General features: G+C 34.0%; 5 protein-coding genes across 8 annotated transcripts; 3 read left to right on the top strand and 2 right to left on the bottom strand.

The window, feature by feature from the left end:
• Positions 1-274: 274 nt before the first annotated feature.
• On the bottom strand, positions 275-1,272 carry LOC132799652 (receptor like protein 28-like). Its single transcript, XM_060812068.1, has one exon. The coding sequence runs from the start codon at positions 941-943 to the stop codon at positions 296-298; it is 648 nt and encodes a 215-aa protein (XP_060668051.1). The 5' UTR covers positions 944-1,272; the 3' UTR covers positions 275-295.
• LOC132799651 (receptor-like protein Cf-9) lies at positions 1,203-2,581 on the bottom strand. The gene has a single exon (XM_060812067.1). The coding sequence runs from the start codon at positions 1,956-1,958 to the stop codon at positions 1,203-1,205; it is 756 nt and encodes a 251-aa protein (XP_060668050.1). The 5' UTR covers positions 1,959-2,581.
• A 147-nt stretch (positions 2,582-2,728) lies between these two features.
• On the top strand, positions 2,729-7,610 carry LOC107410279 (tRNA dimethylallyltransferase 2). 3 transcript variants are annotated; one of them, XM_016017691.4, is made up of 10 exons: positions 2,730-3,055; positions 3,156-3,235; positions 4,050-4,118; positions 4,797-4,869; positions 4,943-5,064; positions 5,482-5,556; positions 6,127-6,531; positions 6,776-6,851; positions 7,006-7,166; positions 7,281-7,610. In XM_016017691.4, the coding sequence occupies exons 1-10, from the start codon at positions 2,824-2,826 to the stop codon at positions 7,434-7,436; spliced, it is 1,449 nt and encodes a 482-aa protein (XP_015873177.3). In that variant the 5' UTR covers positions 2,730-2,823; the 3' UTR covers positions 7,437-7,610. The 3 variants fall into 3 exon arrangements, with proteins under 3 accessions (XP_048325234.2, XP_015873177.3, XP_024926777.3); XM_025071009.3 differs by lacking the exon at positions 3,156-3,235 and having other exon boundaries at positions 2,862-3,055; XM_048469277.2 differs by lacking the exons at positions 4,797-4,869; positions 4,943-5,064 and having other exon boundaries at positions 2,729-3,055.
• Positions 7,611-10,642: 3,032 nt separating this feature from the next.
• LOC107410286 (stress-response A/B barrel domain-containing protein At5g22580) lies at positions 10,643-11,611 on the top strand. The gene is made up of 2 exons (XM_016017700.4): positions 10,643-10,801; positions 11,237-11,611. The coding sequence occupies exons 1-2, from the start codon at positions 10,683-10,685 to the stop codon at positions 11,433-11,435; spliced, it is 318 nt and encodes a 105-aa protein (XP_015873186.2). The 5' UTR covers positions 10,643-10,682; the 3' UTR covers positions 11,436-11,611.
• A 385-nt stretch (positions 11,612-11,996) lies between these two features.
• On the top strand, positions 11,997-13,505 carry LOC107410285 (uncharacterized). Of its 2 annotated transcripts, none has more exons than XM_016017699.4 (2): positions 11,997-13,106; positions 13,234-13,505. In XM_016017699.4, the coding sequence occupies exons 1-2, from the start codon at positions 12,395-12,397 to the stop codon at positions 13,329-13,331; spliced, it is 810 nt and encodes a 269-aa protein (XP_015873185.2). In that variant the 5' UTR covers positions 11,997-12,394; the 3' UTR covers positions 13,332-13,505. The 2 variants fall into 2 exon arrangements, with proteins under 2 accessions (XP_015873185.2, XP_015873184.2); XM_016017698.4 differs by having other exon boundaries at positions 12,018-13,106; positions 13,231-13,505.
• Positions 13,506-15,030: the final 1,525 nt, after the last annotated feature.

Below are 15,030 nucleotides of genomic sequence, written 5' to 3'. Positions count from 1 at the left end.
TATTAACAATTTGCTTAAATTTCCAAGACAATGTGGAATCTTGCCGGCTAGGTTGTTGTGCGACAAGTCAAGAACTTGAAGATCTTTTACATGGCAAATAGCAGTTGGAATCTCTCCGGTGAGATTGTTTTCGGAAACATGGAAGAAAGTTATAGTAAGAGGTGGAATAGGAAGTTCTCCCTCAAGCAAGTTGTATGAAAGTTCAAGTTTCAGCAAGTTCCTCCAAGGAATTCGCTGAATTTTTGTGAAATTGTTGTTTGAAAGGTTCAAAGTTTTCAATGAATCAATGCCCACTTCAAAAAACCATTGGGGGACTTCCCCATGAATTTTTGTTGTGGGAAAGGTCTAGAATTTGAATATTCACAAAAGCCTTTAAAACATGGGGGAATTCTTTTATGTTGCATGAAGACAGAGAAAGTGTGGAAAGAGTGGGGAGTGCAAAGTTGACACTGTTGTTGATGATCAATGAAAAATTGTTGCCAGAAAGATCAAGCAACTCTAGACTTCTAAGCTTTGAAAACAATAGGTCTATCTCCACAACACCATTCAGGGTATTTGATGAAAGCCTCAAATCAGTCATTTTCTGAAGATCATAGAATGATCTTGGAATAGACCCAGATAGGCTATTACCACCTAAATCAATGCTTTGTAATGATTTGCTTGGGGCTTCACTAATATTACCACTAAGATGGTTGTTTTGGAGGTACAAAAATTGTAAAGATGGCAAACCGAAAATCCAAGGAGGTATTGTTCCATTGAGGAAGCAAGAAGAGAAGTCAAGGTAAGATAGTTTTGGAAGCCCATTTTTAAATTCTGGAAGAGAACCTTCAAAATTATTATGCTGAAAAGCCAATGATAAAACTTGAGGAAGATTGAATATCGACGAGGGCAACTGCCCTGTGAATCTGTTTCTCCCAAGAGATAGAGCAGAAAGCTTACTCATTTTCTCAAATACATCTGGAATTTGACCTTTGAAATTGTTATCGTGAAGAGACAAATATTCAAGCTGTGCAAGGTTTGAGAAGGATGATGGAACCTCACCACTAAAATTGTTAGATAAAAGATCAACATATGTGATTTGTGTAAAGTTCCCAATCGATGTTGGAAGCAACCCTTCAAAATGGCAAATACTAAGATCCAAGATTTTGAGTGAACTACTCCAATTAGACTCTGGTAGAAAACCTCTTAGATCAATATTACCTCTAAGGTTCAGAATTTGGAGGTTTGGTAGACTGAAAATGTAAGAAGCTGGGAAGTTCCCCGTTATTCCAGAATAAGCAAAGATTGAGAGAGGTCAAAGATGATGGTAGATTCAACATGAAATCAGGAGAGACAGAATCCATTCTTGTTCCCTGGAGAAAAAGTTCTCTCGAGTGGGTTAGGTTCTGAGCTAGACTTTTCATCATAGATGTTTCAAGTTCTAGACCAGGATTGTCAGAGAGATCAAGGGAAACCAATTTGGATAGATGAGACAACTCAAATGGGAGTTCACCAGAAATCACAGAAGATGAAAGGTTGAGATGTGTCAGATTTAGAAACTCACCAAACTTTGGAGAAATTTGAGAGCGCTCAAAGTCATTGTAAGCAAGGTTGAGCCTCTGAAGGTGAGAAAGGAGAAAAAGGCTACTATTGGAATGAATGGTGCATTGAAGCCCACCGCAACTGAGTTGAAGGCCAATCACATTGCCTGTCTCATCCTCACAAGTCACACCACTCCAAGAGCAGCAATCCACATCCTCATTCCACGAAGCAATATTGGTTTCTGGATGATCACAAACAGAAACTACATCAGTGGAAAACATGTTCTTGAATTGAAGCAGAGCAATGCTTTGATCATGAGGACAGAGTCCTGTTTCTGAAGAAGACAAAGAAGTAATAAACTGAGCATGTAAGAAGAAGAAAAAGAAGAAGGAAATGCAGAGGAATTGCCATAGGCCATGCCTAAACAGTATTCTCATCTTCCTCAAATCTAGAAATTCATCAACTTAAATGTGTTGCTATTGTTGAGGAAAGATGCTGATATGGGAAGTTTATATAATACAAACACAGACACACACACGCACACGCACACACAAATATATATATATACGGTGTTTTACATATTAATGAAGGATTCTAACTTTGGAATAATTTCCAATAAATCTCTCGGAATGGGGGGACTTAATGCAGGAAATTCTCAGTTTAAAAAATTTCTTGGCAAAAAAGTTAGAAATAAAAAATCAAAGAAAAGTAAGTGCCTGGATGAATATTCAAACAAAAAAATAAGTAGCAGGATTAAAATCCCACAAAATATACAAGTTACTCTCTCTCCATAGAAGAAACAGAGAAAATTCTGAAGTTATAACCCCTTGACCTAAGTCAAGCTCGTGCTCCTCATAGCCACTCTTTTAGACATCTTTTAACACCATTCTACAAGCAGCAATCTTTACCCTCAGTTCCAAGAAGCTGTCCTTGGAATTCAAAAGGCATTGCCTACTCCACTCAAAACTTCAAAGACATTAAAAAAAATATATGGAACTGTAAAAAAAAGCGTTCTTGAATTGAAGCCAAACAACACTTTTGGTCACCATCAATCAGGGCTTGACTAGTGGAGTTAAGACGGGAAGCATTTGACTTTTCTATGCGTCAGTCAAAGAGAGGAAAAAGACAAATAAACCCTCATACGCAGAGTCCAACATGGTTGGGGGTATGATCCGTAATTTTCATACATCTCTACCTTCTTTTCCACTGTTGGGGTATAATTTTTGCGAACAACAAAGTCAGCAAAGCCCTTAAAAATTATTCAAAAGTTGGCAACTTGAAGCCTTTGGTCTTTTCTTGATTATGGAGAGAGATAATCTCAGTGACACTGGAACACAGAGAACCCAATTCAATGAAATTGGGGAAGAGAAGCCGAAAATAGTGGTAATTATGGGTCCCACAGGTTCGGGGAAGTCGAAGCTGGCCGTTGACTTGGGCTCCCACTTCCCCATCGAGGTCGTAAACGCTGATTCCATGCAGGTCTACCATGGCCTGGATGTTCTCACCAACAAAGTTCCCCTCCCTGAACAAAAGGGTCCGTACTCCTTTAAGAAAAAATTTCTTCTGATTTATTTATTATTTATTTATTTTTGAGGTTTTTGATTGTGTATATTGGATTTACTTGGTGTGTGTAGGAGTGCCTCATCATCTCTTAGGGACAGTGAGTCCAAATGTCGAATTCACTGCTAAAGAGTTTAGGGACTCTGCTATTCCTGTAAGCTTTAACCCCACTATTCCGCTTTTTGAATTTGTGTGTCTGAGTCAACAATGGTTTAGTTATGTTATGAGTACCTTTACCCTTTTTTCCTCTCACCCATATCTCAAAAATGTAGATGAAAATGGTAGTAAAAATATTGAGTTTTTGAGTTTTTGGTATGCAAAGTGAAAATATTGTTTTTTGCATATTGAGTTTTAAGGCATTTCCAAATTCTAATATCTTGGGTGCTAGTTTAGAGTTTGAAGCTTTCTTTTGTTTCAGTAAAGGAAGAAGTTGGTATGATTTTCCATGTTTAAATTACCATCTTATTTGTTAGTTTAATGAAGGCATCATGCATTAGATTTGTAACTTGAGATTGACACGAGTTGTCAGTATGTCATATTAGGATTGGAAAGAAGAATTTCCGGTTAAGGTTATGAGAAATCAGATACTGGCCTCCTTGATTTTCGAGTTACGGGAAGTTATTTGTTGCTCATAGATTGTGTGTTTGCTATCTTGGACATAATGAGGGCGTCTATTGTAGTTGAGAAAGTTGAATATGTGCAATCTGTAGGCATGGCTTTATTCAAACGCCCTGAAGAGAGAAGTAATCTTTCCGTTTTTGTTATATTCTTCCTACCATTCTACAATTTCTGCAAATGTGGAGTTCTAGTGTGTGAAAACTACAATTTGTTTCGCTTTGTTATAGTTTTTCATTGCGCCCTTTTATGTTTTTTCTTTTCATTTTTCATTCTAATTTCTGTTGCAAATCCCTTCATGTTCTACCTTTTTAAAAAACATTTTTTGAATTGATTCAATCAATGGATTTCAGATCATCAATGACATCTTGTCTCGCAATTGCTTGCCAGTCATAGTTGGGGGTACAAATTATTATATACAGGTAGGCAGCTATTAATTATTTATTTCATAGAAGCAGAGCTTAAAAATTTAGATTCAAACAGCAGTAAAATTGATTTATATATTGACGTTCCTTTATCTTTTTTGTGTGTGTTTTATTATTCCTCTTTCCAGAGTGACTTTTTGGTGATTTGTTTAATTTAGCAATCTCATTGATGCTTTTCATTATACTGGAATTGTATTTTCGATATGTACTGTACTGAAAAATGGATTGATGTGAGGTTGAGATCTTCTAGTTTTACATGAATTAGAAAAACCAGCTAGTGGTTAGGTCTGAACCTGGTTTCCCGTCTTTTTTGGGCATTACACGGCTATATTTCTACAAGTCCTAGTGAGCATACCCCTGACTAGATTTCCCATGTAAAAAGAAGTGTCTTTCCTCTTGCATGGTTGTAACAATTTTCAGGATTCACATATGATGCAGCTATCAAGTATAAACGCTTTGTCTTTCTGACAAAGTATGATGGCTATTTAAAACAGATACATGTTTTATTGCACTTCTCAATCATGCATGGGCCAGTTCTCAGTGATAACATGGAATTTCGTGGGCAGCTATGGTTTTCAAATTGAACATATAGTTTGCATGTTGTCGTCTATCGTTGCATTTATTTGTTTTGCCTGTGTATTTGATTGCTTCTTGTTGTACATTCACTCTATTCAGGCCCTTGTAAGTCCATTTCTTCTAGATGACACAGCAGAAAATACCGATGAAGATTACTCAAGTAACCCTTCGGGTAAATAGATTCTTTAGCCTCCAATTTTTGTATATGACCTCTTAGATACTGTAATAATCAGTGTGTCTTATAGGAGATGGAGATCCATGCCATGGGATGGAGTTTGAAGATGGCAAGACAAGTCATAGCTATGAGCATCTTAAAGACATTGATCCAGTAGCAGCAAACAGAGTCCACCCGAACAATCATAGAAAAGTAGGTTACCAACTCATTATCTGTAGTCTTATTATTGAAATGTAATAGAAAAGGATTATTTTATAATAGTGCTTATTTTCTTTAAGATTATTTCATAATAGTACTTATTTTCTTTAAGATATAGATCTTGGGTACATTTTGAGGCATTTTATTTTTTATTCTTGCCCCATTGTTCCTTGATTCAAATAAAACCATTGACAAATAGGGTTTAGGGCTGTTTACGGGTTTGGATGAGCACTTGCATCAGATTATATTTGTTTATTCTCTGTTCACACTAATTATTAATTTTATCTGACTAGGAAATATCTATTGTTATTTTCTAGTTTAATTGGGTGTTTCTGGTTCATTATCTTCTTATCATATATCAAATCCACTATGGCATTGTTCGTATAAATTTTCTTTTTCAACTTTTTGCAGATCAGACAGTACCTTAGTTTGTACACTCATACTGGTGTACTCCCTAGCAAACTTCTTCAGGGAAAGGCTGCAGAGGTTTGTAATAGCCTATAGTTTATATGCATATGCTCATAACATTATTTTGATAAAGTTGGGCTTTCTAAATTCCATTTCATAAAGGTTTGTTCTGATTTGGAGAGTAATTATTTCAATTTGGAACTTCTATCTTCTTCACTTTTTTTTTTTTTTTTTCCCCAGAATCCTAAAATTTTAGGTTTTGTTTTCTCTTAAAGGTCTAGTTTTAAAGCCCTAGGCTCATTTATAGATTATCTCAGTTTTCCTATATTATTGTCTATGACTGATCTTCCTATTTGGGCTACAAATTACCTCGTATGATCTAAATCCTTTCTGTTGTTTTCTCCAATCTTTACCAACATTGCTTGGAAATTTTTGAATGTTGTTCATTCCCAAATTTCTGGTGGTCTGTGGTTTAGTTTCTCTGATTTACTTGGTTTTCTCATTTGTACTCTTGGAATTTGAATGCAAAATACACCAGCATCTTTAATATTTTCCTAATTACAAAAGAAGAAACTGTAATATTTTCCTTTCAATCCGAAAACAAAGGTTAAACCAATATGACCTACAATCTTGCATGCGGCAGGGCAGAACTGGGGTCAAGTTGATAATTTCAGATATGATTGCTGTTTTGTAAGCATGGATGCTTCTCTCCCAGTGCTGGATAGATATGTAGAGGAAAGAGTGGATTGCATGGTAGGTTCTGGATTGCTTAACGAAGTCTATGACATTTTCAATCCAAATGCGGATTACACTCGAGGCTTGCGGCAGGCTATTGGCGTTCGGGAATTTGAGAGTTTTTTGACAACTATTGATGCCCCAAGTGGGACCACAGATGGTTCTGCCTCCTTGAAGACAGTAAACTCGGGTGATAAGATCTTGAAAGAGCATACGAGGGAAATGTTGAACTCCTCTGATGACAACCAGCATAAAATTCTGCTAAGCGAAGCCATTGAAAATGTAAAACTAAACACTCGAAGACTAGTCCGTCGTCAGGTAGGAATTTTGCCAAAGTACATAACATAACATTTGTTTTGAAAGATTGAATTGAAAAATGTTATCTTCAAATATAAAACCCTGCTTACTATCAAAGATACGTTGTTGGGGTATTGTGAAAACAAAGTATATTTTGCTGTGGAAAAGTCTTTATTTTGTTTGCATGAAATTAATCTGGCAATTCTGTGACTAGATTAGATGAATGAGAAGCGCTAATGCAGATGTACAATTTTATTGCTTGCAGAAACGGAGGCTACTTCGGTTGCATACATTATTTGGATGGGACATACATTTTGTTGATGCAACAGAATCCATACAAAGTACAGCCTTTTTTCTCCTTTCCCTTCTATTTTTATATTCTCTGAATTCTCTCTCTGTTCTGCGAATGCTTTTGTCTGTTCAACTACGTTTTGCATGGAAAAAAACTTATTACGACCCTATCACCATGTTCACATTGCTCATCAAATATTACAGGCAAATCAGATGATATATGGTCCAAACAGGTGGTTGAACCAGCAGTGAAAATTATAAGATCTTTCCTTAGTCATGATGCTAATTCAGTTTCCGATGATGTTCCGAGTGACACTGGAACGAAAATCCTCGCAAGGGATTTATGGACTCAGTATGTATGCGAGGTCAGCAATACTTTGTCATTTTTCCTTTTATCTTTATTTTGAGTTGGTTGGTTTTGAAGATGATGGTAGTGTCTAAAAAGTTGGCATGCTTATTAATTTTTTTCTATCAAGCAGGCTTGTGGAAATAGAGTACTTAGAGGAGCACATGAATGGGAACAACATATACAGGGTCGAGGACATCGAAAACGAATGTCTCATTTACGAAAATCTAGAGGATTCTCAAGAACAGATCAGCAAGGACAGCAGCAAACATTGTCCAGCCTAGGTTAGACATTTGTTTTCAACATCATACAACCCTTTAAATTTTGTGGAGGGTAGAGGAATGAAAGATAAAAAGTTCTTGGTATGAATTTTGGCATGCAACATGGATGACTCTTAACAATGCATATGAAACCCATGAAAGTTGAATAGAAACCTATTAATATTTCAACTATTATTTTAATTTCCCTGGAATTACAACACATCACACTGCTACTGTCTTGTTCTTTAGGACCCCGAGAAATTTGGAGACGAAGTTATAAAAAGTTTGATTTGCTTTAACAATTGAAAATCTTTAGACTAAATTACATTGAACTCCATCTCTCAGATTAGTTTTTATAGATTTTTCTTCTTCTTCTTCTCCTTGTTCGTCTTTTATTTTATTATGATAATTTTTTATTTTATGGGGGATGGATTCCAGATACATCTTGATATTCTCAAAAAGAAGATATCATTTGTTCTTTAGATTTTTTCCTTTCATTTTTGTTTTCGTTAATTATATTTATCTACGAAATAAATATTTGAAAGTAAAATGACCCAATAAAATTTACACAGAAATACAAGAAGAAGATATAATATACAAAACATAGAGCAATCATGAGAAGGAGACGTAACACCAGTACAAAGCAAATGGTGAAAGAAAAGGGTCATTACCAGCATGATGTCACTAACTGTAATCCATGTCCTTAGGTTTTCAAATTTCTATCTCAATCTCAGTCCAAATATTGACTAAAATGGAAAAAGAAAATGAAAAAAAAAATTAAAACAGTACATTCAGTAAAAGTAAATTCTTCCAGTTTCCGGCAACATGAAAAAGTACATAAGTAAGGCAATTCTTTGAGTGTATTATAAGCATAGGGGCAAAACCTAAGCTTGCAGGTTTGTGATGGTAATGGGGGGGGTGTCGGTGGTGCATTGATTATGTCAGTTGTTGGTTTGCCTCCCAAAGCAATCAGCTAAATTCATGAACTGAAACTTGTACTCTGGCTCCTACCTATGCACGAGGGGCCTACTTTACAATTGTTTTCTTGTTTTTTTTTTTTATTTTTATTTTTTTCCATTTGGAAAGAACTTAAAAAGTGGAATAATTTGGGTGGTAGGTGAGGGAGGCGTGTTGTTGTCCCTGTTCTTCTGCAAAAGTCAGTAGTAGGAGGATTGGACGAAAACAAGGTGGGGTAGATAATGAAAAAGAATAGTACCATTCCAGTATATATATATATAACACCATTCCAGTAAATTCAGCGATTTGTTTTCTTTGTTTGAAATTACTGACCCGTTTTTATACTTACAAGATTTATATAATGTAAAATTTAGCCAATTTAAATGAAGAGATTAAAATTGTGTTTATCCCAAAGTCATCCCAAAAATTTTATATTGGCAGTGTGTGAAAAGTAGGCATGTCGGGAGGTGAGTTTTTAAAATCTCATCCCCTACTCTATGAGGAATTTTTTATTCCGTTTTTGCAGTAGTCGAACGGGACAATTTTTCTCTTTTTTTTATAATTAATATATTTTTTTTTTTTGAAAAATTTATATAAAAAAAAATTTTATGAATAAAATATAAATAAAATAACTAAAATATAACAAAAATATAATAAAATATATCAAAATAATATTACTGATCTATATCAATAATAAAAATATATTTAAAAATAATTAAATATTTATAATTTCATTAAATATAAATATTTTATTGACAGTCATAAAATTATTTAGTCACAACTAAAAAAAATAATAAATATTTTATTTATATACAAAGAGTAATACAATGAAATTATAAAAAATAATAAATAAATAAATATTTCCTATTCAGAGCTCGTCCCGCAATCACTATTTTTGGGAGAAAAATTGCCGACGGCGCACCGCAAAGAACGGGTTGGTCGGGACAAATTGCAATTGCTACTCAAAAGAAGCGTTGAGAACAGTCTGGTTTTTACTGTGAATTGAACATGTCTAGCTACTTTTCCACAGTATTCAAACTTCGTACAGTTGAGGTAAACACATAAATTTCTTTCACTTTTTTTTTTTTCTCTTTTGATTTGAAAACTCATTAATCTAATATAAGATTTTGAAGACAAGTTTTGTTTAAAAGTAAAGTGGTTGATATTCCTGCCATATTGCTTGCCATGAAAAAGTCAGAAAAAGTTGAGAAGTAGTCTTCATGATTTGGTAGGCATTTGCCTTTAATTTGATTCAATGTATGGAAGATTCATGACCATTATTTCTAAATCTTATCTGAGGTTGACGTAATGATGACATTTCACGTAGAAATCGCTAAAATTATGTTAAACCTTGTTTAAAGTCCCCCTCAATTATTAGTAGACATAAAAATTATTTGATTAGAAAAGTTTTTGTAAGGATATGCCTGGTTTTTACCAAATCATGCATTAATTGGATCTATTATAACATATCTTAGTCTAAATGAAAATACATTGACATGAAATTTCAACATCTTATCTTAAATTCCCATGATACAATTCAAGTAACAAAAAAATTGTGTTCCTCATAAATAAAAAATAAGGAATTAATAACTCGCTCATCTACTAGACTTTTCCTCTACTTTTTTCCATGCATCACAAATTAAACAATGTGCTATCTTTTCTGTAGAAGGCCCTGTTCATGATTGCTTAAAGATTAGGATTGGATATGCAATTCATGTATTAAACTCCAAACAACTTATATACCTTGGAGCACATGGGTAGTAGCCAGGCTAAGGCCATTGAGAAAAAGTCCATCAATAATAATCACCAAGCTTTTCCACTTCACATTTCAAAATGCCATAAAAGAAATGAAATCAAATCAAAAGGAAAATTTTAAAAGTAATTATGTCATGTGATGATAACCTTTTTTACAAATGATGCCATTTCAGGACCCAAACTTCAAGAAAGTTGGAAGCCAGTCAGCTACAAGGGACCCCCCATTCATATGCAAAACCGAAAAGGCTAAAGGCACAGTTCCACACCGTGAGGTAGAGAGAAAGAGGCTAACTGGGCTAGTGGGAACTGTACCACCATCAAAGTTGTACCCTTTTTATTTTTGCAAATATTGAGTTAGAGATACTGTCCAAGAAAGTGTATGCCAACTGTTTGATGAAATTGATTATGGCCAATACTGATGTGGTGACATGGGTCATGGGGGTTTGTGACAGTAGACAGATAGGACTGTGGAAATTGACATCCAGATAATAATGTGTGCAAAAAAATTTGGATATAAATTCTTGGGTTCGGAGGGTTTGGTTTGAGCAACAGAAAAAAAAAACATGGGGGATTTCAAGCACTTGGTTATTGTTAAGTTCAAAGATGATGTGGTGGCGGATGAGATTATAAAGGGGATGGAAAAATTGGTCTCTGATATCGATTCTGTTAAGTCCTTTGAATGGTTAGTCTTTCAATCTTGCTTTTTGCTCAACTCTTTCTGCTATAAGTAAGCTAAGAGCTTCCATTTCATGTACATGTTATGCGATATCAATTTGTTGTGCCTTTTTTTTGTTTTTGATAAATCAATTTGTTAGTGTCTTTGGAGATTGAAGACTTCATATATACGTATATATTATATAAATAGTGGGGTCAAAATATATACATGATTTCAACTTGACCAAAAAGTTTAGGTCTCTATTCGATTATATTTCTTTATATATGTATATATATATATATATATTTCTCTAGTGGAACATCCAATCCAAACTCTTGTTTCTTAATAGTTGTAAGGCTTATTAATTAAAAGTAAAATTTTAAGTTCTCCATGCAAGTGATATGTTATTCTATGGTTGCGTCTGTGTATATATATATATACATATATCTTTTTTCCTTCCAGGGGACATGATATTGAGAGCCAGGAGACGCTTCGACAAGGCTTCACTCATGCTTTCTCGATGACATTCAACAAGAAGGAAGACTTCGCTGCATTTGCCAGCCACCCTAAACATCTGGAATTTTCTGCAACATTCTCAACAGCCATTGAGAAGTTTGTTGTGCTTGATTTCCCTTCTCTCCTTGTCAAGCCACCAGCATGATCTTATAAGAAGTCATTTTCAACACATCCAAAAAAAAAAAAAAAAAATTGGGGAACTATCCATGAAAATAGTATTAATTAATTCTATGCCACTTGTTTGTATTGTATGCCTACTGATATCTGTTTGTTTGTAAACCTTGCTTTAAGTGTTTTATGGAGATCATAAGTTGAAGGAAATTTGATGCAAGTTCCAAATTTTCCAAAACATTTATACATTTGCGTTTGAAGAATTAATGGAAGTGAGATTTGGTAGGCCAAGAAATATGTGTATATTCTCTTTAATAATGTAAATACGGTATAAAAACATGGGGACCTCCAACGGCTAGCAAACAACATACTTTTTTGAGTATTGTTTTTTTGCTTCACCTTATCGTCTCTATCGATTTCAAATAAAAAGAACATCCAACTTTGCTAAAATCAACAAGGGCCCAAGTTTACAGTCTTTGTCTGCCACAATATCTTCTTCAATCATACCACAAATTCAAACTCAAAAAATATAAAATAAATAAATACACGATCAAAACCCTTTTTCATTCTTAATGTTTGCATCTCATAATTCCAATTTTTCTTCACTTTTCTTTCTTTTTATGGGTCTGTGAATATTAACATGAATTTGTGTTGTCCAGAAGAGTCTGTCAGGTTAATATAATTGTCTGGTAACCTACTAGCTAGAAATCATACAGCGTGTATGGCCAAGATTAATTAGTTTGAAAAAAGATAAGAAAGAATATCTCTGAGTATACATAAAAAGCAGGGAAAAAGTGAAATATTCTATATTCCAATAAAAAGGAAGTTCCTGCAAATATGTCCCTAAATCCAAAAGAGAATGATGGGAAATTAGATGGTTAAAAAGGTCATCAATGTCCTAAATTTGATTCCAATTCATGTTGGTTTTTTTTTTTTTTAAGCTTCACTGTTTAAAAGACCAAACAAGGAAAACAGAGGAAAATTACAAAAAACATGAAACCATTCAAGAAACCCCACCTTCTAAACGCTTTCCTTATTTTACTACTCAACATCAATTACTTATCAAGTTCTACTGCTCGTGAAGATGTTCAGTTTATCAAATTCTGTGGAAAACATCAAATTCAAACACCATTTGTTCAAAAAAGCTCAAATCTTTCTTCATCCCCGATAAAAGATTTGGTCCTTTGCATATCTCAGAAGCTCTACTACAGAACCTCCATTGGCCTTTTCCCGATCTCCTCCATTAATTACACAACAAAAACTCTCACCATCTCTCACCCTTCTTCTTGTTCAAGTTCACTCCACTATGTTTCTCCTTCAATTCTCTCGGCTGGATTTCCTTCACCTCCAAGCCCCAACTCACTTTTGGTCTTCAACTGCTCAAACTCAAAACACCATTTTCCACCGTATATAAGAAACCACACCTGTTTAAATGCATGCGGCGGGTCAACTTCTTCTTTTTCTTCTTGTTTAGTTATTGAAGATCTTGGAAAGCTGCCCATGGGTTTTCATCCAAGAGATTTGAACTGCACACATTACAGCAGAGTGTACAAGAAATCTTCAGATGATGGATACGAATTGGGGACAAGGATTTCTTTTGATATCCCTGATCATGTTCCAGTTCCTGATATCTGTTCTGAGTGTCAGAAGCCTAATGGAAATTGTGGTGTTGGGTTGAAGTGCATGTGCCACTTGAAAGATTGTAGTGAGTCCCTTTTTAATCTGAAAAGTTTTTTCAGATCAATTTGGCTTTTTTACTTCTTTCTCTTTCAGTGTTCTTGATGGGTTTTCATTTTATTATAATTATTATTATTATTTTTTGGGTGCAGAAGACAAGGTTGTTTCAAAGGGAAAATCCATGAAGAACTCTGTTGGTAATATGTTGGTTACTTTGCTGTCTTTTGTAGCTGTGATAGTATTAAGAAGTTGAAATGATTGATCATGCAAAAGCTTTAGACTTTCCTGCCTTGTTGATGTTATAATCTAGATGTTTTATATGAATAACATTGAGCAAATTTTGGTGGCTCTTCCCAAATATATTCATTTGTCAATAAACTACCAAGCTCAAAATTATGTATTCGAAGAAAGTTTTGTCTTTTAAAAATGATTTCACTCATTTGAGCTTTTTTCTGGTCGTTTCCTGACTAGAAAAACAATGAAAAGATGATGATGAGAGACGAAAAGGTAAACTATAAATCAACAGAAATCAAATAGCATATTCATGTCGGATTTGTATACCCATGATTGACAAGCCCAAATATTTATTTTGGACTAAAGCCCATATTAATTTGACCCAATACTTATTTTGGGCTACAAGCTCAAGATTCTGTGGACCTTAAAATCAATTTATTTTTTCAAAGCGCACTCTTAATTTTGATTCAATTTTTTCAGCTAAGCTGAGTTGCTTTTGTGAACATATCCTTTTTTTCTTTTTTTCTTTTTTTTATTTTGGCCGAATGCTTTTGTGAATATATGACAGCTTGCTTTTGGGACATTGCACGTCCTTTTTTCTCAACATATCTTTGATTTTCTATTCTGCTTACCAATTAACAAATAAGAAGTGGAAATCGGAAAAGGCACAATTTTTTGTCTTTTAAAAAAAAAAATAACATTAAATATTCATATTCGTTGTTGAACTTACTTTTTGCATATATATATATATATATATTCGAACTTTGAAATTTGAGGGTCCCATACTGTATTTAATTAAAATATCAGAAAATGATATATTCACCTTAATTTTGTGAAGAAATTCATTGCATATATTGGAATCATGTAAATGTTTGAATATAGTAGGAAATGCATTCAAGGGTTCGTATACCAAATAGCAAAATATCCCCAATATTCTAACAGATTAGAACCATATCTTATTTGATCCAATCTTAGATAACAACATTAAAATAAAATGAAACAACTTTCAATCCAGCAAAATAAATAACAAAGGGGTCCACAATTTTTCATGGTATTCCTCAATTTGCAAACTCTCAATTCCTTCTCTCGCTCTCTTTTTTTTTTTTTTTTTTTTTTGAAGATAATAATTAGTGTTACTGTTTGTCAACCTGCCCAACTTATTTTAGAGTGGGCCGGTAAGCTCCCACCAATTCTAGGAAATAAAAGTTAGAAATGGACTTGTAATCATTTTTCAAGACAAGCAATAGAAATGGACAATCAGATTCAGAACTGAAAGGGAGACAAACTATACATATATAGTTTAAGATCATCAAATCAAATTTGGTGGGCAAATTAGTTTAGATTTGTAATGTTAGGTAAAGAAAAATGAAGAAAAAGACAGGTAACAAAAGGTCAAAACGTCATAAGCGAAGTTGGAAGAAGTTTGATTTCTAGTTCCAGCTTTATAATTATATTATAATGGGATATTATAGATCTATTATACTACTGCCAAATGATTAGGGCATTTTAATTAATTCAAAAAAAAAAAAAAAAGCTATTTAATTCACATGAATAACACCAAATACCTAGAGGTTCAATATTCACCAATACTTTTGCTTCCTGATTAAACACCTGAGTTTGTCCCTTTTCTATTTTCATGATCTCCCAAGCTAACATTTGAGAATTTAAAAGGTGGAGTTGGAGGGTAGTTAAAGGTAGAGCCCTAGCTAGGTGTTTTG

Source organism: Ziziphus jujuba, chromosome 10 (genome assembly GCF_031755915.1).
Source record: "Ziziphus jujuba cultivar Dongzao chromosome 10, ASM3175591v1".
Taxonomy (NCBI): Eukaryota; Viridiplantae; Streptophyta; class Magnoliopsida; order Rosales; family Rhamnaceae; genus Ziziphus; species Ziziphus jujuba.
Note: the sequence above shows the minus strand (reverse complement) of the source record. Positions and strands in the feature narration are given on the sequence as shown.